The 24,944-nt window shown below is 38.0% G+C and overlaps 2 protein-coding genes across 2 annotated transcripts in view; one reads left to right on the top strand and one right to left on the bottom strand.

Moving 5' to 3' along the window:
• The window catches only part of SLC51B (SLC51 subunit beta), a 36,918-nt gene extending 31,426 nt beyond the window's left edge, over window positions 1–5,492 (bottom strand). The window contains exon 1 of the mRNA XM_072614122.1: window positions 5,412–5,492. The gene's annotated coding sequence lies outside the window, so the exon portion shown is untranslated. The remainder of the gene's footprint in view (window positions 1–5,411) is intronic.
• Window positions 5,445–24,806, top strand: MTFMT (mitochondrial methionyl-tRNA formyltransferase). Its single transcript, XM_072614077.1, has 9 exons — window positions 5,445–5,689; window positions 6,745–6,954; window positions 7,654–7,776; window positions 9,145–9,247; window positions 18,886–18,961; window positions 19,726–19,817; window positions 21,653–21,731; window positions 22,460–22,542; window positions 24,205–24,806. Exons 1-9 carry the CDS (start codon window positions 5,445–5,447, stop codon window positions 24,406–24,408), a joined length of 1,215 nt encoding a protein of 404 aa, XP_072470178.1. The 3' UTR covers window positions 24,409–24,806.
• The last annotated feature ends 138 nt before the right edge of the window (window positions 24,807–24,944 follow it).

The raw sequence follows: 24,944 nt of genomic DNA, 5'->3' as shown, positions 1-24,944 counted from the left end.
GGGGATAAAAGGGGAGAAAATTTGTAACCCAAAATTGTGTGAAAATAAATGTTAAAAGTTAAATTAAAAAAAAAAAAGAAAATTAGTCATCATACCATGCGACTGTCACTGTGTACAATGTTCTTTTGCTTCTGCTCAGCTCACTAAGCATCAGTTCATATATATCTTTCCAGGTTTTTTTGAAGTCCTCCTATTTATTATTTCTTATAGTACAATAGTATTCCATTAGATTAACATACTACATCTTATTCAGCCATTCCCTAATTGATGGGCATCCCCTAAATTTCCAATTATTTGTCACCACAAAAAAAGCTGCTATAAATATTTTTGTACATGTGGGTCCTTTTCCCATTTTTATGACCTCTTTGGGATACAGACCTAGAAGTGGCATGGTTGGATCAGTTCACAGCTCCACCAACAATGCATTAGTGTTCCAATTTTCCCACATCTTCTCCAACATTTATCATTTTCCTCTTTTGTGATGTTAGCCAGTCTGATAGGTGTGATGTGGTACCTCAAAGTTGTTTTGATTTTCATTTCTCTAATCAGTAGTGATTTAGATCATTTTTTCATATGACTATAGATAGCTTTCATTTCTTCATTGGAAAACTTTCTGTTCATATCCTTTGACTATTTATCAGTTGGGGAATGACTCGTATTCTTCTAAATTTGACTCAGTTCTCTATATTTTAGAAATGGGGCCTTTATCAGAGGCACTGGCTCTAAAAATTGTTTCCCAGTTTTCTGTCTCCCTTCTAATTTTGGTTGCACTGGCTTTGTGCAAAAACTTTTCAATTTAATATAATCAAAATTATCCATTTTGCATTTCATAATGTTCTCTATCTCTTATTTGGTCACAAATTCTTCCCTTTTCTCCACAGATCTGACAGGAAAACAGTTCCTTGCTCTCCTAGTTTGCTTATAGTTCAGCCTTTATATCTAATCATGTACCCATTTTGACTTTATCTTGGTGTAGGATGTAAGATATTAGTCTTTGCCTAGTTTCTGCCATACTATTTTCCAGTTTTCCTAACAGTGTTGGCTAAATAGTGAATTCCTACCCCAGAAGCTAGTCTTTGGACTTATCAAATAGTAGATTACTGTAATGATTGACTATTTTGTGTACCTAGCCTATTACACTGATCCACCACTCTATTTCTTAGCCAGTACCAAGTATTTTTGATGCTTGTGCTTTGTGATATAACTTAAGATCTGGTACAGCTAGGCCACCTTCCCTTGCATTTCTTTCCATTAATTCTCTTGATATTCTGGACATTTTGCTTCCAGATGAATTTTGCTATTATTTTTTCTAGCTTTATAAATTTTTACTAGTTTGATTGGTATGGCACTGAATAAGTAAATTAAATTATGTAGAATTGCCATTTTTACCACATTAGCTCAACCTACCAATGAGTGATTGATATTTTTTCCAATTATTTAGATCTGACTTTATTTGTGTAAAGAGTGTTTTGTAATTGTGTTCATATAGTTCCTGGGTTTGTTTTGGCATGTAGACTCCCAAATATTTTATAATGTCTACAGTAACTTTAAATGGAATTTCTCTGTCTCATACTGTTGGGCTTTGTTAGTAATATGTAGAAATGTCAATGATTTATCTGGGTTTATTTTATATCCTGCAACTTTACTAAAGTTGTTTATTATTTCAAGTAATTTTCATATCATCTGCAAAGAGTAATAACTTTGTTTCTTCTTTGCGTATTAGAATTTGAAGAAGGATACAGTTCTGAAAGGTTCTAAATCTAGGTGACAATGAGAATGGTGGCACCACAGACAGAGCTGAAAGGAAATTACCTTAAACAGCATCTAGCCTATTTCTTCCATTTTATAAATGAGGAAAGGGCAGCTACGTGGTGCAATGGATAGAGAATGTGGGGCCTGGAGTGAGGAAGACTTATTTTCCTGAGTACAAATCTGGTCTTAGACACTTACTAGCTGGTCAAGTCAGCTTTCCTCAGTTTCCCTATTTGTAAAATTAAGGAAATGGAGTCAGACATAACTGAAAAATGACTTAACACACGTAAATGAGGAAACTGAGGCTGAGAGAAAGTGACTTGTCCAAGGTGACACAACTAATAGGTTTCAAGCAAGGATTTAAGCCTAGGTCCTCATTCCACTACACCATTCAGTTTTTCAAAGAGGAGGAATGGATGTCTTTGAGGAGAAGATGACATATTCAGTTTTGAGTGCCTTGAAGGGGCAGTAGATAAAAAACTGGAGGGGTCATTTTGAAGGTCAGGCCTAAAGTTATAAATTAGAGTATAGATTGATAGGACAAAGACTGAGGATGCAATGAGCCATTTTATGGAAAAGAATCTCTGCTCACAATCAGAGGAAGTACACTTATTTATAGTTTAATGACCTTTTAAAAAAAGTAGAGAGAATATGTGTCAGTATATGACTTAGTCACTTGTATCCCCTTTGTCCTGATTTGTGACCTATTACAACACATTTGGGGTCCACCCAGAAGCTGGTCATTTCTGCCAGGATTCTGCCAGGACCAGTCACCTGAATGACTCACAAACTTCAGGTTTACACTGTCGCTGTTTTTTAGAATACGTTTTTATTGATGTCTTCTGGTATTTTGCATCATCATGGCTTTCCCCAGTACCTGTTCTCCTCTCCGACACAACCAACCCACATAAGAGATGGCATATTTTAAAGACCAAGAAAAGAGTAGAGAGAGACAGACAGACAGACAGACAGAAACAGAGAGAGAGAGAGAGAGGAAAAAATAGCACAAGCAATCAATACATTGAAGAAATTAAAAAACATGGGCCATGTGCAATACTGGAGGACTTCAATGAAGGGGGTGGATTAGGAGTGTCCTCCCATATCTCCTTATTTGAGTGCCACTTGATCTTGTAATTTTGTTGCATTCACTTTTGATTTTTTTTTTACATGGGTGTTCATTTAGGTTGCTATAGTTATTGTGTACAGTGTTTTCTTGACTCTGCTTACTTTACTCTGTATCTGTTCATGTAGTTCTTTCCATACTGTTCTGCATGCATCTCATTTGTCATTTCTTACAGCATAGGCATATCCCATCACATTCCTCAGCAGCAAACAAAAATTTTTCACTTTACAAATGTGCCAATTAGGGCAAAAGAACCCCAGACCTATTTGGATAAATATATCAGTTGTGAGGAAGCTAAGCAAGGATGCACACTGGGGTTGATAAACATAGTCACTTTCTACAATATAGTTTTATTAGAGTGAAAGAAACAAAAGGAAACAAAAAAAAACATACTGAAAATTAAAGAGAAAAACTGGTGGTAAAGAAATGGATACCCAACCAGCAGATCAATTGTTCAATAAGTGAAAAGAGGTGGGGGGGCAAGTACTGGTAAGGGGGTTGCTCTAAGAAAGGAGGAAAAGACCATTTCTCTCTCTCTCTCTCTCTCTCTCTCTCTCTCTCTCTCTCTCTCTCTCTCTCTCTCTCACACACACACACACACACACACACACATACATACACACACATACATACACACACACACACACACACACACCTACAGTGGCTTCCTATTGTTTCCAGGTGCAAATGCAAAATGCTCTGTTTGGCTTTCATAACCTAGCCTTTACTACTTCTCTAATCTTCTTACACCTTATTCCCCGATACATACACTTGAGGCCAGGAACACTGGTCTTCTAGCTGGTCCTCAAACAAGACACTCCATTTTCTAACTCTGGGCATCCTCTCTGGCTATCCCAAATATCTGAAATGCTTTCCTTCCACCACTCTGACTACTGACCTCTCTGGCTTCCTTTAAATTACAGCCAAAATCTCGCCTCCTCTATGAAGCCTTCCCTGCCGTCTCTTAATTCCAGGCCTTTCCCTGTTATTTCCTATTTATCCTGTCTACAACTTGCTTTGTATATATTTGTTTACATGTTGTCTCCCCCATTAAATTGTAAACCCTTTGAGGGCAGGGACTGTCTTTTCCCTCTTTTGTATCTCCAGCTCTTAGCACAGTGCCTGGCCCATAGTAGGTGATTAATAAATCTTTATTGAATGAATGAATATGAATGTGGAAAGCAAGGGAGCCCCTTGATAATACAGGCCAGTAGAAGGGTTTAGAAGGGCATATGATATCTATCTTCAAGAATATGAAGTGTTGTCATGTGGGAAAGGGATTAAAATTGTTCCGTTTTGCTTCACAAGATAGACTAGAAGCAATGGATTCAGTTTAGGCTTGAAGTGAGCAGGCAATTAGGTGGCGCCATAGTGTATAGAGCTCAAGACCTGGAAGACATCTTCCTGAATTCAAATCCAGCCTCAGACTGTGTGGCCCTGGACAAGTGATTTACCCTGTTTGCCTCAGTTTCCTTATCTGTAAAATGAGCTGACAAAGGAAATGGCAAACCACTCCAGTATTTTGCCAAAAAGAAAAAAAACCAAACCTATTTAAATGAAAAACTAGCTTAATGTATGGGTGGAGGGGTTTTGCTCCTACCATTCCAGACAACACCTGAAGTCATTGGATTAAAATTTTAGCTTCAGAAGGTGTAAATGTGCCAGACACCAAAAAGCTGCTAAACTGTGCATGCTCTTTAACCCAATGATATGACTGCTAGATCTATACCTCAAAGAATGCAAAGAAAGAAGAAAAAGATGCCAAAAAGTCATTTTGTCATAGCAAAAACCCTGTCTTCTAAGGAGGTACCCATCAACTGGAGAATGACTGAACAAGTTATGGCATACGAATATCATTTAATTATAAGAAATGAGGAAATACAGTTTCAGAGAGACCTGGAAATATTTGTGTGAATTAATACAGAGCGAATGAACAGAAGGTGAACAAGGAGGACACTGCAAAGAAAAACACATTGGAGAGTCTTCAGATCTCTGCTCAGTGTGATGGCCAGACGTGGTTCCAGAAGAACCCACCTCCCAGCAGAGACGTGGTGCAGAGGGAGACACACGTTTTCAGACATGGGGACTCTGGGGATTTATTTTGTTTGACTAGCATATTTGTTACAAGAGTTTTGTTGTTTGTTTTCTCCATTAGAGGGAAAGGGGTGAGGGGAATGGAGGAGAATGAGGGTCAGTGCAGCATTTTTCAATGTACAGACAGCTTTGAAAGTTACATGCTGAACTGATCACATACCTAAGTGAAAATATGAAGTACAGCGTAGAGATTTGAAGTTACTTACATAATCCTATTTTTCTGTTCTACTTTGTATATGGAAATGTTCATTTCATTTGGTGTTTTTTAAGTTTGTTAAGTTCAGAATAAAAAAAAAATTATTCATTCATTTTTTCCTTAATCCAATTCTTGGCATTATAGCAACCTCTGATGGCTTCTTGCCACAAGAGGGCGCCCCTCCCCCTCCCCTCCTAGTCAATGGAGGCCCCCGCCCCCGTGAGGCCCCGCCCCTAGCGTACGCACGCGCAGTGTGGGCCGCGAGCCGACGTCTGCGCGATGAGGCCGCTGCTGCCGACCTGGCGCTTGCCGGTTCCGCCTCTGGCTCCGGCCTCGGCCTGCCGCTCGTGTTGCGCTTCCCCGAGGAGGCCGGCGCACCAGTGGCGCGGCCGGGCCTCCAGCCCCGGCCTAGGAGATGGCTCGGCGGCCCGGCCCCGAGCCCGGGAGCGGCCCCCCTGGCGGGTGCTCTTCTTCGGCACCGACGACTTCGCCCGGGAGGCGCTGCGGGCGCTGAGCGCGGCCAGGTACCGGAGGCCGGGCTGTGGTGAGGTCCAATGAGTCGTGTCGGTGCTAGCTGTTACGATTGTGAATCCTGGGAATTTTGTGCCTTTAAAAATATCCCGAGAAGGGGTCCGGGGACTCCACGGCCTGCCAGAAGGCGCAACCCCAGGCAGACCAATACGTTCCCAGTGCTCGCGGGCCGGACACACGCCTTGTGTGGTCACTGAGAGCCTTCTGCCCCGGTCCTTTTACGTGTTTCCTTCGGAGGCCGCGGCCTCCGCGCCTGGTAACTGCCCCAGTACCCTGGCGTCGGCACCGTCTTTTTACATACGTTATTTCCCTGGGAGCTAGGTGCTTTGTCTTATCCAGATTCTGCAGGGGATGAGAAAACTTGGGCCTGAAGATCTTCAGGTCACTAGGTAGTAAGTGGGTTTTCAAGCCAGGTCCTGCCGACCCCAAACACGTAGGCGTCCTGCTGCCTCCCAGTCCTGTGCGTCCGTGGAGTCCAGCTCAAATAGAAACAACCTTGGGCAGACTAACGAAGAAAACCGCCAATTGGCATCATCTGTGTTACACTGTATATGTTCTTTTGTTGTGTTAAACATTTCTGTTACATTTTAACCTGGTTTGGACCGGGCTGAGACTGGGAGTTGGACACTACTGCCGTAATTCTCATTGAATAAAATACTGAGCACTTATTAGGACATATGTCATGTTTTATAAAATATTCTGACTGATTTTGTGACTCTGGCGTAAGTTTTTCATGAACTTTTGTTATTTTACTTACTAATGCGATAACATTTTATAGGTTGACTTATATTGTATCCCGTAGTTGAAAGTAAATAAAAACCGTGTTTCTTTAAGCTATTCAAACATATTGACTATTTCATCTGGCTTTCACCCTGAACCTAAATCTTTAACTCAGCCTTTTGGTTTAAGCATCTAACCTTGCATGTTTTTACTGGTTCAGTCAAAAAGGGGCACTCCATATGTGTAACAAAGTATAGTATTTTCATTCAGCTATATTGTATATCACTCACTAACCTTGGCATTTTCCTTCCTTTCTTACCGACTTAAGGGAAAATAAAGGGGACCAGTTAATAGAAAATTTGGAGGTGGTCACAGTGCCTTCCACTTCACCAAAAGGACGGCCGGTGAAAAGTTATGCCCTTCAGGCTCAGCTTCCAGTGTATGAATGGCCCGATGTGGCATCTGGAGAGTTCGATGTTGGAGTGGTGGCTTCATTTGGTCGTCTTTTGAATGAGGAACTCATTCTTAAGTTTCCATAGTAAGTTCTCTTTTAAAGAAATTTAGAAATTAAAGAAATTTAGAAATCAATAGTCATTATAGATGAACTTGGTGTTTTAAGGTGTAGTAGTTACTATTTGAACTTTAATTTTCTTTCCTTTGATCTCACAGAAGCTGCTTGTCATTAAAAATAACAAAAAACAAGCAAGGACTTATTGGGATGAGTCATCACCACCAAAAAGCAGTAAATGTTTAATTTTGGGTGGCACTGTGCTAGGCACTATTACTAAAGTAAATTAATAATGGTCCAAAACCTATAGGAGTTTACCAAAACACACAAATACACAGATTGTCATAGATAGACATGTGCAGTATAAACAGAAAGAGCAATAAAATATTTACATTAAAGGTAAAAATATAGAAGTGAAACAGGTAATGTAACGGAGATAGAGAAAAACTGCTTTGGATGGTTTGGATGAAGTGAACGTAGTCCGTGTCTGGATAAATTATTAACATAATTCACACTGTCCATGATTTTGGTGGAATAATGCATAATGAATCTTGAGATCTTTTCCTTCACATTGTAATAGATCTTTTAAAAAAATAATTTTTTATTAAGTTCTCAGTGAAAGCAGTTTTCCATAAATCAGAAAAAATGTTATTTAAAGTCATGTAACAGTTTATCTAAGAGTAAGTTATAAACCCACATATACATTAATTCCCAAATTTTCTAATCCAGTGGCATACTGAATGTCCATCCCAGTTATCTCCCAAGATGGCGAGGTCCTGCCCCTGTAGTCCATACAGTGCTTCATGGAGATACAGTTACTGGGGTAACAATTATGCAAATCAAACCTAAAAGGTACAGCAACTTTCCTTTTTTTAAAATGTCAGTATCTTTATGTATGCTTTTCTAATGATGCTTAGCTATTAACCCATCTCTCCAATTTCACAGTGTGAAAGTTAGCTTTTTATCTCCATAAAAATGGAGATTTGCTGATTTTTTATATCCTAAACATCAAACCTTAAATTATACATTCTTTATTTTTTAGAGCATACAGGCCCTTCACGAAGTCTTTGTACAGTTTTTAAACTTTTGAATTTAGACTGTTAGAAATTAAATTCCAAACAAGTGTCTCTTTTTTGGTAATTCTCTCAAATGATGCGGACTTAACTCTGCTTATCAAAGACCAGAACTTACATTCTTGTTTGTAATAGCTATTGTTTCTCAAAGGATGAAAAAAGAATAATGTTAATTATGTAATATAGTTGTTATAAATTTGCTTTTGAATGCTAGTTAGATTTCTATACTACATACTTCAAAAGTGAAAGTTAAATATAGCAATTTTACGTATGTTAATTACGTATCAGTTAATGTGTATAGCATAGAAGAACAATTTAAAAATTCACTAATTGTTCAGTTTAAACTTTTGTTCTTGAAGCTAGGTCTTACGGCCTATATCTGCTGTCAGCATACATGAAAGTATATGAAGGCATACACACACACATATAACTATATATATCCACATCCACACACATATGTCTATACCTCTGTCTACATACATACATGTGCATGCGTGCGTGCGTGTGTGTGTGTAGACAGTACCTTGCTCCTTGGTGCAAAATATAATACTTGTTGTGAAAATTTACATGTCACTTTCTGGTGGTTCTGATGACTTGATAAAGGCAGAACTCTTGGGTAAACAAAATGTAACCTTTTGGGAAAGAAATATAAAAAGAAACAATGCCTTTTCTAATCTTATTTCCGTGAATGATAAACCTTGTGCTCTGTATTTTTAGTAAAGAAAGATAAACATGTTTGTAGTAAAAGATCATCTTTCCTTTGCCATCTGGCTGAAGGTAATTTCATTTTTGTTATATTTTTTATAAACATATGCTTTTTTTCTCTTTTTCAGAAAAAAATGTAAATTTTAAAACAAATTAAATTTACAGACTAGTTTATGCCAGTCTGTTCTGCCTCTCAATTCTGTATTTATTTTTGTTGTCAAAAACAGATCATCTATTAAACTATCGTATTTCTCTCTTTATTTTTGATGTTAGAGATAGCTGTCAGGTACTAGTTAGACTAGTCTTCTGTGTCAGCCCCTCCCTGTAGGTCATGTTTCTGTGTCTTTAGTAAAAGCTCAGGAGGACAGAAATGTGAATGAGATGTGTTATTCTTTACAAGTATTGTCAGTAAGACTGATTTTCCTTTTAATTTGTCTGTTAGGTTCGATGTAGGTCCAATTATTAAGCAAGAAGTAATTCCTGTACCACCTCAGTGCACAGCAAAGGAATTGGAAACAGTATTATCGAAGTTGGGTGCCAGCATGGTAAGTTCTCCCACATCCCTTTGTAATTTTCTTTCAATCAATCACATAGAGGTTTTGCCTAAGACCCTAATACATTTTATCATGTAGACAATTAGCTCTTTGATGACAGGAACTATTTTCAGTTTTGTGTTTGCCTCCTAGATATAGGCATTTAGTAAATACTTCCTGAATTGAATGATGAGGTATTTTAAACTTCTTTGAGGGGGGAAAAAAGTGATTCGGTTTTTTGCTGTTTAAATGTTAATTACACTGGCATTCATGGTCCTCTCTACCTCTCTAGCCTTCTCTCTTTCATTTTTTCCCTATACTTTGGCCTAAGATTTAGCATTCTTCAAACACACCCAGAGCTTTGTTGCCTCACTCCCTTTGCACCTGTTGTTCCCATTCCCTGAAATGGCTTCTTCCTCTCTCTTTTCTAATCAAAGGTTTACACTGCCTGTACAGCTGTAGCTCCACTTTCTCGCAAGTATTCCCTGCTTATTGCAGTCTTCGATGATCTCTCCTTTCTCCAAACTTCTTTAGCGCCACTCATTTCATTATTCGATTAGATTCAGTTAATTCAGTTAGCTTATTCAGTTAGAAAAGCTGTACAACATAGTCAGTGTACTTAGTAATTTGTATCCTTTTTTTGGAGGGGATATGGAGTGAAATGTAAAGAATATTGAACTTGGTTTTTGGAGACTTGGGTTCAGATACCAACTGCAGTACTTAGTAACTTTAAAAGCAAACCACTTAACCTTAGTTACTTCATCTCTAAAAAGGAGATGATAACACTTGCATTATCCACTTCACAGGGTTGTTATAGGAAAAGCACTTTATAAATGAGATCTACTGTTTACATGTCATTAAAGGAGGTTTATCGTTCATGGAAATAAGATTAGAAAAGGCATTGTTTCTTTTTATATTTCTTTCCCAAAAGGTTACATTTTGTTTACCCAAGAGTTCTGCCTTTATCAAGTCATCAGAACCACCAGAAAGTGACATGTAAATTTTCACAAGTATTGTATTTTGCACCAAGGAGCAAGGTACTGTCTACACACACACACGCACGCACACACGTATGTATGTAGATATAGATATAGGTATATATGTGTGGATGTGGATATATATAGTTATATATAAGCTTGTAAGTTCTTAGAATAGGAGACTGGCTAAATGCAGGTAAGGCAAGAGCAAGTTAAGTTAGGCTAAGCTCGTTTTGGTTTTTGGCAATGTTATTAGCATCACATAGGCAGTGTGGTATAGTGGATAGAGTGTTCCACTTGAAGTTGAAAACACATTGGTTGCAGTCCTGCCTTGACACTGACTAGTTGCATGACTCTGGGCAAGTCATTTAAGTTTTGCATACCCCACTGAACTCCCTAGGACTTCTGTACGAAATCATAGATAGGTTCCGGTCTGCTTGGTTGGAGAGTTCTGTTGGTTCTATTCCAGGAGTCTCCCATGCTAATGAAATTGCTAATCTCTCACATACTGGAGTGATCGACCCAGGGGATTTCTTAGACGTTTATTTGCTTGACTTGTGGTATGGCACTTGACAGGTATGCCACCGTATGGACGAGATGGAGTGATGTGGTCTAGATGATAGAACAGTTAGGTGACTTTAGAACTGACAAAATAAATGGTTAAAAAAAGAATTGTAATTATTGGATTGATTTTGGCATGGAAGGAGAAGTGCTACAAGATTGTTTTGGATCCTGTCCTGTCTCATGGTTTTTATTAGTGAAGTAGGCACAGATGGCATGCTTATCAAATGACGCACATGTGCAAAGGACAGTTAACATGCTAGATGACAGAATTAGGATACAAAAATCTCATTGGGATAAACCTAACATGAAATTCAATAGATATCAATTTAAAATCTTAGGATTAGGTTCAAAAAAATCAACTACATATGTACAGAATGGGGGAGATGTGGACAGACTATATTGCATCTGAAAAAGACCTAGGGGTTTGGTTGACTCTGAGCTCACTGTGAGTCAGTACTATGCCAAAGCAGTCAAAGAAGATAATGTAATCTTTGACTCCATTAATAGAAACAAAGGGAGGTTCTAGTTCCTCTGTATTCTCTCAGACCACATCTAGAATATTGTGTTGAATTCAGCTATGTTAGAAAGACACTGATAACCTGAATGGAAGAGCACTGATGACTGGGATGGTGAAGAGACTCCAAACTGAAGGAACTGATTATGCACTGACCTGCTGATTAGTACAGTGACCATTCCTAACGTCAGAGGAGTGATGGTCAGGCGTGGGAAATGATGGATAATAGGTGCAAAATGAGGATTGTTGGTTGTGGACAATGTGTTGATGTGTTTTGCTTTTTTTGTTAGGGAGTTTTATTGCTGAGATCAGGGGGAGTTACGGGAAAGTGACAGCAATATAACAGCATCAAAAAAGTTGGGATCATTTGGTTTTTGAAGAAAAGGAATTAAAATTGTTTAAGAACAGTGAATGAAAATTGCAGCTTTGGGCTTAATGTAGGGAAAAACATTTTACCAGTTAGAGACTGTCTGAGGAGATAATGAGTTCCCCATTACTGAAGACTTTCAAGCAGTGGATGAATGATTTGTAGGGATTCCTGCTCAGGCCATGAGTAGGACTGTAGGATCTCTAAAATCTTGTCTAACTCTGAAATTCTAAGATGCTATATTACTGTTTGTTGTGCATTACATTCTGTATGTCCTGTCATCCGAACAATATTGCCCTCCTCAACCATGACTTAATGCCTCATACCCCAGCCACCTACTCTGTTACCCGGAACATAGCATGCTTAGTGAATATTTGTCCATGATGATCATTAAAAAAGTGTAGAAACCTAAATCATAATAAAATGTGTAAAGTAGGTCAAAGACTAGACACAGCAGTAAATGCATATTAATATCAGACAATACACTTGGGGTATATTGACTTTTCAGGGTCCACTGTAGTTCTGCCAGCTGAGTAATACCATTCACATACTGCCAGTGTTCTATTTCCGTCATTCCAGTTACTAATCCCAGCTTTCTAGCCTCAGTTCCTTCGAGTCATGCTGCGTATCCATACTACTTCTTCCAAACCGTTTGCCACGTTTTGATAAGTCCTGCTGCTTTCCAGGACTATATACTTCCCAGTCTATTTCACAATGCTTGCCAAAATATTTTTGCATCATGGCCCTGTCATTAGTTAATTGTCCTCAATTTTGTGTAGTCTATAAATTTTTTGCCTTTAAGTCAGGGATCAGCGAACTGTAGCCCAGGTGCCAAATCTGACCAGAGGGCTGATTTTGACTGCCCCTCCAGCAAGCTAAGAATGTTTGTTTGGTGTTTTGCATTTTTAAAGACAGAAAACATTTATTTTAAAATGTAAAATCTGAACCATTCTTCACTCCCCAGGGGTTACAAACGTACACTGACAATGACTGGTTGAACCCCTGATCTCAGTTATTGATGACAGAGGCATTACGCTGTCCTGGATAGTGTTGGGCTTGAAGTCAAGAAGGCCTGGATTCCGTTCCTGTCTCAGACATTTATTAGTTGTGAGACTCTTAGCAAGTTTCTTACTATTCCTAAGCCTTAGTTTCCTCATCAGTAACATGGTGATAGTAATAGAATTCACCTCAAACAATACGTCAGTTAACAGATATTAAATTCTTCATGTGTGTCAGGCAGTATGCTAGGGACAGAGAAAAAAAATCGACCCTCATCCAGAAGCTTGCATTGTAATGGGGGACACAGAAAGTACATAAATAGGTATAGTCAGACTATATACAGCGTAGATGAAAGATAATCTCAGGGGAGGCATTTGTGGTTGTGGGATGGAGAAAGGCCTCCTACACAAGTAGCATTTGAGCTGAATCTTTTTTTTATTCAGTTTTATTTTCTGTTCCAAATTCTTTGTCTCCCACTTGCCCCTCCCTCATCCATTGACAAAGCAAGATACAGCATTTATTACAAATGTACACAAGTTGAACAAAACAAATTCCCGCATTAGCCACATCAAAAAAGAAATTCACTCTGACCCCATCACCTCTCCATCTGCACGTGGATAGCAGGTTTCATTAGGAGTCTTCTGGAACTGTGGTTGGTTCCATTGTGTTGATCAGAGTTTCTGCGTCTCTCAGAGTTGTTTGTCTTCATAGTATTGTTGTTATTGTATAATTGAGCTATCTTGAAATGAGCCAGGGCTTCTGAGAGGTAGAAGTGTAGAGAGTGAGTGTTCTAGGTATGGAGGGCAGCCAGGGCAGAGGCATGGATACGGAGGGCTCTATTTGAGGAAGAACCAACGGACCCATATGGCTAGACTGTAGAATGCATCAAGGAGTGTGATGTGTAAGAAGACTGGGAAGAAAGAAAGGGGCCAGGTTGTGAAGAGCTTTGAATACCAAACAAAGGAGTTTATATTTGATCCTGGGGGCAATAGGCAGTCACTGAAGGTTGTTATGAGGATCAAATGAGATTATGTGAAGGACTTTTCAGACTTTGAAGTGCTGTATAAATAAAAACTTCATCTCCTCTTCTTCCTCCTTCCCTCCCTTCTCCTTCCCCTTATTACCGATAAAAATGTTTTGTGGAATTGGGCCAAGCAATGATTTCTAGGTTAATTTACTAAAGAACTCAGGTTGATAGGGAACCATCGATAACTGCTCTTTGTGTCCAGCAATTCAGCAACTTCAAAATCTCCTGTTTGTCCAGTCCATATAACTACATCTTGTCCATAAAAGTAGCACAAGTTACTTTGTCAGATGAGTTGCTAAAATCTAGGCAAATATAGCCAATTTTCCCCTGATCTATTATTCTAGAAATACTATTCATAAAAGGAGACAAAGTTAGTCTGTTCCAACCTATTCTTGATGAAACTATGCTAGGTTTTCTGTAATTCAGTTACTGCATTTAAAACTTTTGGTGACTATGTCATTCCTCTTATTTTTAAAGCCTCTTCTTGTTTGACCACCACCTCTCTTTATGGGATGATTACATAACTTCCTTCACACACTCTGTTCTGGCCAAATTGATTTCCTTGCTATTCTCTTCAATAGCAATCCATTTCTGGCCTCTTTACCTTTGTACAGTTTGTCTCCAGTGTTTGTCATGCTCTCCCCTTTTCCTCTCGGAAACCTTAGCTCCCTTCCAGGCTCAGCTAAAGTGACATCTCCACCTAGAGCAGGAGTTCTTACCTTTTCTTTGTGTCATGGACGCCTTTAGCAGTCTGATACTTTCTCAGAATAATATTTTAAATACATAAAATAGAATACATAAGACTACAAAGGAATTCAATTATATCAAAATACTATTATCAGAATATTTCTAAAAACAATCTTATAGACCTCAGGTGAAGAACTGTTCTAGAAGCCTTTGCCCTTTCCCCCAGTTGTTAGTGCTTTGTGTATCACTGTATAATTTTTGACATATATTCTACATTTATTTATTTGTGAACATGTCTACACCATAGAATGTAAGTTCCTTGAAGGCAGGGACTGCCTTCCTATGGGTTTTGCATTTCTATAACTTAGCATAGCATGGGACACTTCGTAGGGATTTAATAAATGCTTATTAATTGATTGACTTACCTTTAACTCGCCCCCATCTCTTTTATATAATAGCTTACATTGTCCTGTCAATCCTACCTCTATTCCCATTGCCACCACTCTAGGAAAGACCCTTATTTCTACCCTCCTGTACTGTTACAGAATTTTATGTTGACTCTCTCTCCCTTCTCCAGTACAGCTTTTACACTATTGTCAAATTAATCTTTCTTAGATATAAATCTGATCATTTTATCCCTTTGCCCAAAAACTTTAAAAAAAAAATTCATAAGTTTTGTTTTAACAACCATCAGCCTGTTATCGTTCAGCCATTTTCAGTCGTGTTAGACTCTTCATGAGCCCATTTGGTGTTTTCTTGGCAAAGATACTGGGATGGTTCACCATATCCTTCTCCAGCTCATTTTACAGATGAGGAAACAGGCAAAGTGAAGTGACTTGCCTGGGGTCCCACAGCTAGTAAGTTTCTGAGGCCACATTTGAACTCAGGAAGATGTCTTCCTGACTCCAAGCCCAGCACTCTATCCACTGCACCACCCAGCTTTCCCCTCCTCTGCCCTTCCCCCACAGTAACATACACAGATGTTCATGTAGACTAGTCAGAACCAGAGAGACAGTACAAGCAAGATTGTAAGATAGAACAATAAAATTAATCAGAGCATATACAGATCAGAGTTGGGGGGGAGGTGCCCCAAAGCCCCAGAAAGAGTTCAGCAAAATAGCAGGAGTAGTTGTTAGTGACGGCACCTGACGCTGTTCCATATGAGACCCTGGGCATCACCGTAAAGAGCTATGCCCCAGGTGGTTCCCGTATCAGACATGAGATTTGTTGTGTTATCTTCCTTTATAGTTCCAGTCAACTTGGTTTTTCCTGGTCCTCATCCAGATGGTTCAGAAGCCTTCTGTGGCCCTTTGTTGTTTGCTCAGCACCCTTCCCAGTCTGGCATCAGCTCTTCCCTTCCTGCTTCCTTGTCCTTTTCTCTATGTCTCAGCCAAACTCGATTGCTCTTCCCCTGGAACATTCCTTCTCCTTTTTCTACTTTGATGTCTCTGATTAACCTCTTTTCTGTGTCTGAATTATCCTTCCTCCCCTTTTGTGTGCTTTGAAGTCCTGCCTTCCCTTAAAATCCACAGAAAACACCAACTCTTTCATGAGTCTTCCTTGATTCTTCTTTGGCTGTGACCACCTGAACCTTTACAGAGTTCTTTGTTTTGAGCCTCCACCATGTGCACACTTATCACCTCTTATAGTTGGCTGCATATGCATCATAACATATACATAAAAAATTTGAAGTTCCAAAGGGCAAAAGCTGCCTCTTATCTAAACTTTGTATTTCTCTATTGTCTACCTTAGTGTTCTGCATACAGTAGGCACTTCATAAGTGTCTGACTTTGCTTTTAGTGAAGTGAAATCCACTTTTTATTGGAAAAGAAAACGTGTGGAAATATTCTGAAGGGCTGGGCTCACACTTGTTCCCAAGGAAAGGAGTAGATGAGTGCTTATTGTACAGTGGAAACAGTTACAAGGGTCAGTAAAGTTTAAACAAAGGCTGAGAGATGTTTTTAGAGAAAATATGTGAGAATCTGAACTACGTAACCTTCTATCTATCTAGCAATTAGGAATTCCTGTGAGTGCTGTAAAGCATGGCTTTTCTGTTATCATATTAAAGCATCATATTTTGAAGTTTACATGGTTATGAACAAGTTTGTGTTGTTCTGCTTGCCAGATGAAATATATTCATTCATTCATACAAGTGTTGTTGGAGTGTCCATCATCAGGACTGAGGGCCATTTTTACTAGTATTACTATATCTGGCAATGAAAAATACCTGGTTAAGGGTACAAGTACTGTATTTGAACATTTAGCTTCAAGAGACATTTAAATTCCCAAGTTCTGTGTTAGACTCTGAGAAAGATAATTTGATGGATCTGTGATCTCAGTGATGCAGTACATGAACCACCTGCACCTTTTTATATTGTGTGACTCATACTTCTCTTCCCAATTAGCATCTATAGCATGTCTGCCCATTGTACTGGGGCCTTCCCCCAAGTCTCTTGATGAGTATGAGGGGCTATCCCTTAATTATTGCCCCTTCTCAGCACATGACCATGGCATCTTCTTTTTTGGTCATGTATCTTCTTGTTAACATCATTCATGCCATTTCTCTTGCACAGTTCTTCAATGGTACTGGCAGACCCTGCCCCCCCAGCATCTCATTGCCATTGGGTGACCTTCAGTTTTAGTTTTTGAAAAATGGTATTCCATGACCCAGAGTCAGACAGCATCAGAAGAATATTGTTCTTTTAAAAAAAATAATCCTTTGTTTCTGGGGAAAGCTTTAGATGATTAAAAACACTGTGTAATTTCCCAAAGTCAACTCAAGCCATTCTCCTGCTATTGTATTTTTCACCTAGATTACCATCCACATGTATCCAAGTTACATATACTGATGGACCAGCTCTGTGGGTTTTTCAGTGAACCATGTTGTCTATGTCTGGACAACAGGCATTCTTTATGCACTAGGTTTTTTTCTGCATAGATAATTAGGCCCAACTCTTTGGAATGATTATAGATCTATTTTAGGAAATTCTGCAGTGCTTTAGGAATCACTCTGGTAGCACTGTGATGAATTGATTTTGGAGGAAGATGAAGAAAATTGAGGCAGAAAAAGCAGTTAGACTTTTGCAGTAGTTCAGGTGGATGGCAATCAAGGAGTGTAATAAGGTGGTCTTACTGAGATTCAACAGGAAAAAATATGCTAAGCTGAGAAACATAGCAGTTAGAGCCAACACAGCTTGGTAACTGACTGGGAGGGGGTGGGCAGACAGCAAAGGAAAGAGTCATCTACATCTCTAAAGTGGTGAGCAGAGGGAGACTTCTGGATGTGGTGGTACTGCACACAGACATAACCAGGTCATAATAAGAGCAGGCTTTGTAGAACAGAGAAGTTCTGTTTTGGGTATGTTGAGTTTGAGGAAGTATCTTGGTGTAGAGAAAGAAGAGGAGAATGAGTTTGGAGTCAGAGGACCTGGGTTCAGATCCCAGCTTTGCTACCTACTATCCAAGTGAGTTAATTTTTATAGGCTGTGGTTCCTCATATGTAAAATGGAGGGACAGAGGAGAGGGTAGGACTAAATTAGACTAAATAATTTCTTATGCCCCTCCTATTCTTAAGCAGAGATAGCTCAGTGGCACACTGGATAAAGCACTGGGCCTGGAGTCAGGAAAACCTGAGTTCAAGTCCAGCCTCAGATACGTCTTAGCTGTGTAATTCTGGACAAGTCACTTAATCTCTGTTTGTATCATTTTCCTCATCTATAAAATGGGAGTAGTAATAGCAGCTGCTTCTTAAGGTTTTTATAAGTTTCAAATAAGTTACATTGCAGAGCACTTTATAAACCTTAAAGTACCGTGTAAATGCTAGTTATTATTATATCAGTAATTAAGTATTGGAGGGGCATTTAAACAGATATGTCCCATGGGTAATTGGAGATGTGGTGTGGAGCTCAGGTTCTAAGGTCATGGATGGAGAGTGACTTGGGAATCATCTGAGTGGATTAACATTTGTTAATACTTCTAGAAAGTCATACTCTGTAATCAAAGAGCTAGAAAAGCTTTGTTCTTAGGCTCTGTAAGGACTTCCTGAAATGTGCCTTATTGAATAAGTTAACAAACAAACATTTAGGCTTTAGCTTTTAGGATCCTTTACAGCCATGCAGCTATAAGATCAACACAGGTTTATGGCATTATATTGTATATGGTGAGTGCATAATAATGCCTTTTCAGGAAATGAATGAATGTTTCCCATGTGGACCAGTTACCTTAACCACAAACTACACTCCTCATCTGGGCTATTGACTTGGAAAATGCTGTTGGTTCATCAGCCTCAGGGTCCTGGGACTGGCGCAGTATAACACCACTAGAAAAAGAGTAGTTCCATTGGTGTCATTGTACGGTTTGATCCTTATTAAAAATTGTTGAGCTAGCATTTCAGTAAAAAGCCAGTACAGTAGCTAATTCTGCTCCCTCACTCCCAGTTCTTTTGAAATAAAAAGAAATTTTGCAGTATCAGAATTTGGTGTATAATATTAATTTTCTTAACCTCCTTTTTTGTAGCTTATTTCAGTTTTGAGAAACTTACCTGAAAGCTTAAAAAATGAAAAGCAGCAACCAGCTGAAGGAGTAACATACGGTAAGTGACAATGGCATGGAGCTCCACCTTGGGCTGAGCGTGGCCATGGGCGCTTTTGCTTTTCCCTCTTGTTTGTTGTTTATCTGCAGTAAAGTTTTACGTGTGCTGCTGACCAGCTGAAGCCCCAGGTCAAACCCCACCCTGATAACCACATACCACAAATGATCAGTCATTTCTTTATCCAAAACTCCTTTACCATCATGTTTCACCCATGGAAGAGACAAAATACGGCATTGCCGGATGAATTGTGTCAAAATGTTGTATTCTTATTTACTTGTTCTCTTTTTATTCACTCTTTTCTGAAGCTCAGGGTGTAGAGGTGTGTTTTTGTTTTGCAAATAGAAAAGCTGAATTTTAAATGTTATACCCAATGTCATTACAATTAACGTTTAGTCCAGAATCCCACTTTCTGGATCAAATTGGCACATGATGTTATCATTCCTGTGTTCCTGTTCCTTTCTTTCTGATTTTTGTTTAAACAGAAACACGTATTACTCAACGTGTTTGTCATGTTAACTGTGACCCTTGGAAACGAGGCTCTTTGGAGAGAACTGGAATGTATATTAATGGATACAATTCTCCTCATTGTACAATGCGTGACATTCAATATTTCAACAAAATGTCTTACATGCCTACGGTGGCAGAGCACTGAGCTAGACCAGGGGAGATCCAAAGCTTAGATCAGACATAGTCTATGCCTTTGTAGACTGTATAGTCAAGTAAATATGAAAATGTTCATTTTCATCATTGGCGTTATTTTATAGCTCCCAAGATCTCTGTGGCTTTGAGTTGTGTAAAATGGGAGGAACAAACTCCAGAGGAAATACTCCGGCTTCATCGTGCCGTTGGCAGCATGGTAAGGCTGATAGCTTTGTGTGGAAATCACTCTCTTGGATATTTGCACAAGGACTGAACTGTGCATGACTAAATTCAGGAATATATTAGATATAAACAAAAGATGGACTTGTTTTCATGATCAGTCAAGTTCTTAAATCTCATATTACCATAAGTATGCTGAAGGTGTGACATATGTTAGTCTTTCTAAAACTCTTGGATTCAGTTACCCATTTTTTGTTGGTTCTATGCCAGTTTTCCTATTAAAGATGTTCTAAAGATTGCATAAGGCATAACCCAGAATGAGAACTTCTAGAAAGTAGTTTCTGTGTATTCTGAATATCCCCTACAATGCCTAAGGCATTTAGAATTCTTAGTAAATTTAAATCTTTATCAGTAATGTTTCAGAAACCTTTTGGGAACTCCAAAAGGACATGAGTTTTCTTGATGAAAATGTGAAATGAAGAACAGTTTATACAAGGTGTCCCATAAGTCTCAGTGCAGTTTTAAGTAAGGCTTTGGAGACACCCTAATTTTTTTCGGTGAGTGGATGGAGAAGAAGTAGCAATAATAGCTAATACTGAAATAACACTTTAAGGTTTTCAGAATGCTATACATGTATCATCATTTGACTCTCACAACAACCCTATCATATAGATGCTATTTTTATCCCCATTTCACAAATGAGGAAACTGAGACTGAGAGGGTAATTTGTCCAGATTCACACTGTAAGATCTGAGACAGTATTGGAACTCAGGTTTTTCTGATTTATGCGTCTTTCACTCTATGCACTACACCAGTGGTATTAAACTCAAACAGAAATGGGCAGATTTATATTGACTTAGAAAACCACATATTAGCATTATCTATGTTATATTGTATTTTTATTTATTTTATTAAATATATCTAGATTACATTTTAATCTGGACTGAGCTACATTCCTCATCATCTATACCACACCACCTAGCCTAAGGTCAGAGATGACTAATTCTCAAATTGTGAAAGTGTGTTGTGTAAATCTGTGTTATACTGGTAGGGCTGGTAGGGGGAGGTGATCAGAAGAGAAAGAAACTATATTGGGCTTTTCAGATTTCTTTGGTTTACTTCAGTTCCTAAATGTTTCAGACGCTTAAGTTTTCTAAAACCATAATGAACTCTTTTATGTTATGGACAAGGAACCAAAAGGGCTATTTTTTAAATCTTAAAAAGATCTTAACCCCACAGTGTCTGAAATTGAATTTGTTGTATTCTTAAAAAAAAAAAAGTGTTTACTGCCTTAATGAAAATGTGTGTATTTTTTACTTTAAGAATTTTTTTTATCAGAACGAAGAATTTGTCTTTCAAACATGCTAAATCAGAACAGGTGGCTGAAGGCTAAAGCTGTTAAATGGCATGTGTTTCTCCACATGCTCTTATTACCACCTGCTCCATGGCATGAAACAGATTTAGGTCCTTCAGCCACCTGTTCTGATTCTGTATATTTGAGAGATAAAGTCTTTCTCATAAGTTCTTTTAAATCCTAGAAATTAATGAAACAGTTTATTATGTACACAATTTAGTGCAGTGCCCCTAAACACCCATCACTGTGTCCTATCCATAGTAGGTGTTTAATAAATGCTTGTTGGTGGTTATTTTTTCTGGATGGGGTCTTATATATCCTATAATGCAACTCCTTACGTTAAAGAAGAATTGGCTACATATATAAACTATCCAAAAAGGCTTAGACAACATTGATTCACCCTCCATTTCCTTCATTAAAAGAAGATTAAGTGGACCTGGATAACATCTAAAGATTGATGAGAAGAAGTTTTGGAGCTGTGTATTCCTTCTTCATCCTTATTTTGCATTCATTTTCAGATTCCATTGCAGACACTTTGGATGGGTAACACCATTAAACTTCTGGATTTGGTGGAAGCTAATAGTCCAGGCCTTGCTGGTACTGTCTTTTAAATAATTAAAATAAAAATGTTTTTACTTGTTAACCTAACTGAAAATGTATCATATTTTAGGTCAGACTTGCCTGAAGTGTAATTCTTATAGAAAACTCAAGTTTGGAAGGTGTAATTTCATTAATTAGGCAGAGTTGGCAGTTAGAATTTTCCTTGGAGTGTATAATAAATTTTATCCAGGTGAATGCCATAAATGAAAATCCATGAGCAACTTGTCAAATACTTTTATTGGGGGAAGGCTTTTCAGCCACAAATTGTACAGTCCTACTGTCCTCAAGCCCAGACCACTTATTTGTACTTTTCCAATATTTAAGTCTTATATGGGTCTCATTTGAGATTTGAGGTATCATCAGAGTTCCAAACCCTTTTATCTCCCTTTCCTCAAATCAGTAGTTGTATCAAAAAAATGGTCAGTTAACACATTGAGATTGACTTTTTGGCCTGCTCACTTAATTATATTTTTAACAAGACTCATTCTATCCTCTGTGTTAGAAAATTTCTGATTATATTAATGAATCACACAGGGTGCAGACTTTGAGATATTAGTGCATAAAATGGCAGTGTTGGGAGAAACACTTGTTGCTTTTCATCCAGCAGTTCTATCCAATTTCTGGTCTATCCTAAGATCATTTAAAAAACTTTTCCCCTCATTTTCATTAAGCAGCCATAAAGCTGCAAGAATATTTGCTCCTTTTTTTTCTCTTTCCTTTTTCAGATCAGAAATTAACAGGACAGACTGTTCTTCCAGGAACAATTATATACCACAAACAATCACAAACACTCTTGGTTTGTTGCAAGGTATAGTTTTCTTTGTTGTTATAATATTTCATTTGATTATCTTTACCATCTCAGGCCTGTACGCACGTAATTGCTTATTCCATTTAGCTATATTAGTTTTAAACAGTAAAGAAATTCTCTTCAATTTTCTTCAAAGCCATTTAATCTAGAGCATTATTTGTTAAGTGATATTAATCAAAGAGATTTAGTTAAGCACACATTGCTAACTGAAAATCTGAAAGGATGTGCAGCAATAACAATTTTAATAAGCATTTACTAAATTATTTTTATGTAATGTACTGTGTTAGGTTCAGGGGAAGATATGGCCACCATTCTACTTCAGGCTCAGCATACCTTTTGCCTGGACTGTTGGCACCTCAGTTTCTTTACTTATTTCTAGGCTGTCCTCTCTGTAATCTTATCTTCCTTCTATATATCTAGCAAAGTAATACTCTAAGGTGTTCCCCTACTCAGAAATCTATAGTAGCTCCCTAATGTTTCTAGGATAAAATACAAACTACTCAGCTTGACTTTTAAGATGTTCCAGTCACCTTTGTAACTTTATTTCACATTTTTTCCCTTCACACACTCTATTTTCCAGCCAAAATGAACTGTCCATTCCCCCAACTCATCACTCCTTCTTTCCCATCTGCATTTCAGCAAACTGTCCCCCTTGTTTCTATCTCTCCCTCTCAGAATTCTTATTGTCTTTCAATATTAAGCTTATATGCTACCATTGTTTCAGGGAATTCTTCCTGGGGAACCCCTCCAGTTGGGAATATTCAGGTTATTGTGCATTTTTTTTATCCCTATACATCTCTACCCACTGATCGAAAGTGAACTTTAACAGGACAGTATTGTTTCAGTTTTGTCTTTGTATCCTCAGCATCTCTCATAATGTCTTGCATATAATAGGGATGTAATAAAGTTTGTTGAATTGTGTAGTGAATGCACAGATGAATGAAGCACAGTCCTTGCTGTCAAGGAGTTTAAAATTGTGTTAAAGGGTGACAAGTAACTAGAATATGATAGGTAGAAAGTATACAGAATAGTTCTTTGTGATACCTAAAAAAGAAATGACATTCAGTGATTTTAGTTCTTTCTTAGGGAAGAAAATAGTTTTTGTTTTGCATTCCTAAGTAATATAGCTTTAGTTTCATAGCACAAAATACAGTCCTTTTGAAATCTGTACTTGTATTCCTGATTGACTTGCTATTTAGGATTGGTGGAGACCTGATTGCTGGGTATTTTAAGACACATTTATGTTAGCCTCAGATAGGAATCTGGCATAGTTACCCCGAGAAATTGTTTGCTTGGAATTTTTTTTTCCATTTAATGATTATTATTTCTGATCTCTCAATTAAAAGATTTTCTCTTGATTATGTTGACTGTATGTATGTACCTTTCTGTTCATCCATATCTCAGTTTAATTTTTTTTTGCTCTACTATCTGTACGTTATGTGTATGCATTCTGGTTTTGTGTCTGTCTCTCCTGCCTTAGGTATTAAGCTAATATAGGATAAGACTGTGTTTATGTAACCAGCCTGCAGGATTTACGACTTTGCCTTTTGTGTTTAGGTACTAAGGAAATAATTGTTTTATTTAAGAGTTTCTATCAAACTAAGCTTTGGTATTCTCTGTAACTGCCTGGTCTTACTGTTATGTATCTTATCCTCTCTGCAGGGTGGCTGGATTGGCATACGGTCAGTTATATTCAAGAAAAAACTTACAGCTGCTGATTTCTACAATGGTTATTTGCACCTTTGGTTCCAGCAGAATTCCCAAGCCCAGCTAAAGGAATGTAGATTTCAAACTCTCAACTTTACAAAAAAGAAACATGGGAAAAAATCTAAATTGTTGCTGTGCAACAGTGCATTGAGTATTTAGGGAAAAGACGGACAAAAGTCTACTATCTGTAATTTAAGAAATTTCATTTATTAGGAATTACCACTTCATTTGCTGAAGGCAGCACTATTCAGGGAAGAAAAGATTATTTGCTACTTCAGATTTTAAAATAGCCAACAGCTTCCTCTTTACAAAATGATCTTGTCTACTTTAACAGCTAAGGTAATTTATTAATAAACACATTTTTATTTTATTTGGGAATAAATAAAACTGTATACTGTTGCAAAATGGACAAAATTATATATCTGTGTAAGAGCATATACAGACACTGATATGTTTATGGATATAGGTGTGCCATGCTTTACCCAGTCAATGTGTTCTTTAAAAATTTGTTGTAAACTAAATATTTCTCCTTTAAATTTTTTTTGTAACACTTTTCAGAGGCAGTGCTTTAATTCCATTTCTCAGTGATCTTTAGTTAGTAGTGAACTTTTTTAAGATCCTCTCCCCTCCTTTACCTCCAGCTTCCTGTCCAGTAATTAATATATAAGTAAACATTTAAATACACGAGGGAAGCC

Source organism: Notamacropus eugenii, chromosome 1 (assembly GCF_028372415.1).
Source record: "Notamacropus eugenii isolate mMacEug1 chromosome 1, mMacEug1.pri_v2, whole genome shotgun sequence".
Lineage (NCBI taxonomy): Eukaryota > Metazoa > Chordata > Mammalia > Diprotodontia > Macropodidae > Notamacropus > Notamacropus eugenii.
This window is presented reverse-complemented; position numbering and strand designations above follow the sequence as displayed.

What these genes read in the sequence shown, in the direction of transcription:
- MTFMT (XM_072614077.1), top strand. Translation starts at nt 5,445, where the DNA reads ATGAGGCCGCTGCTGCCGACCTGGCGCTTGCCGGTTCCGCCTCTGGCT. An exon ending in TAATAGTCCAGGCCTTGCTG is followed by an intron (nt 21,732 to 22,459) that starts GTACTGTCTTTT and finishes TTCCTTTTTCAG; the next exon opens with ATCAGAAATTAACAGGACAG. An exon ending in CACTCTTGGTTTGTTGCAAG is followed by an intron (nt 22,543 to 24,204) that starts GTATAGTTTTCT and finishes TCCTCTCTGCAG; the next exon opens with GGTGGCTGGATTGGCATACG.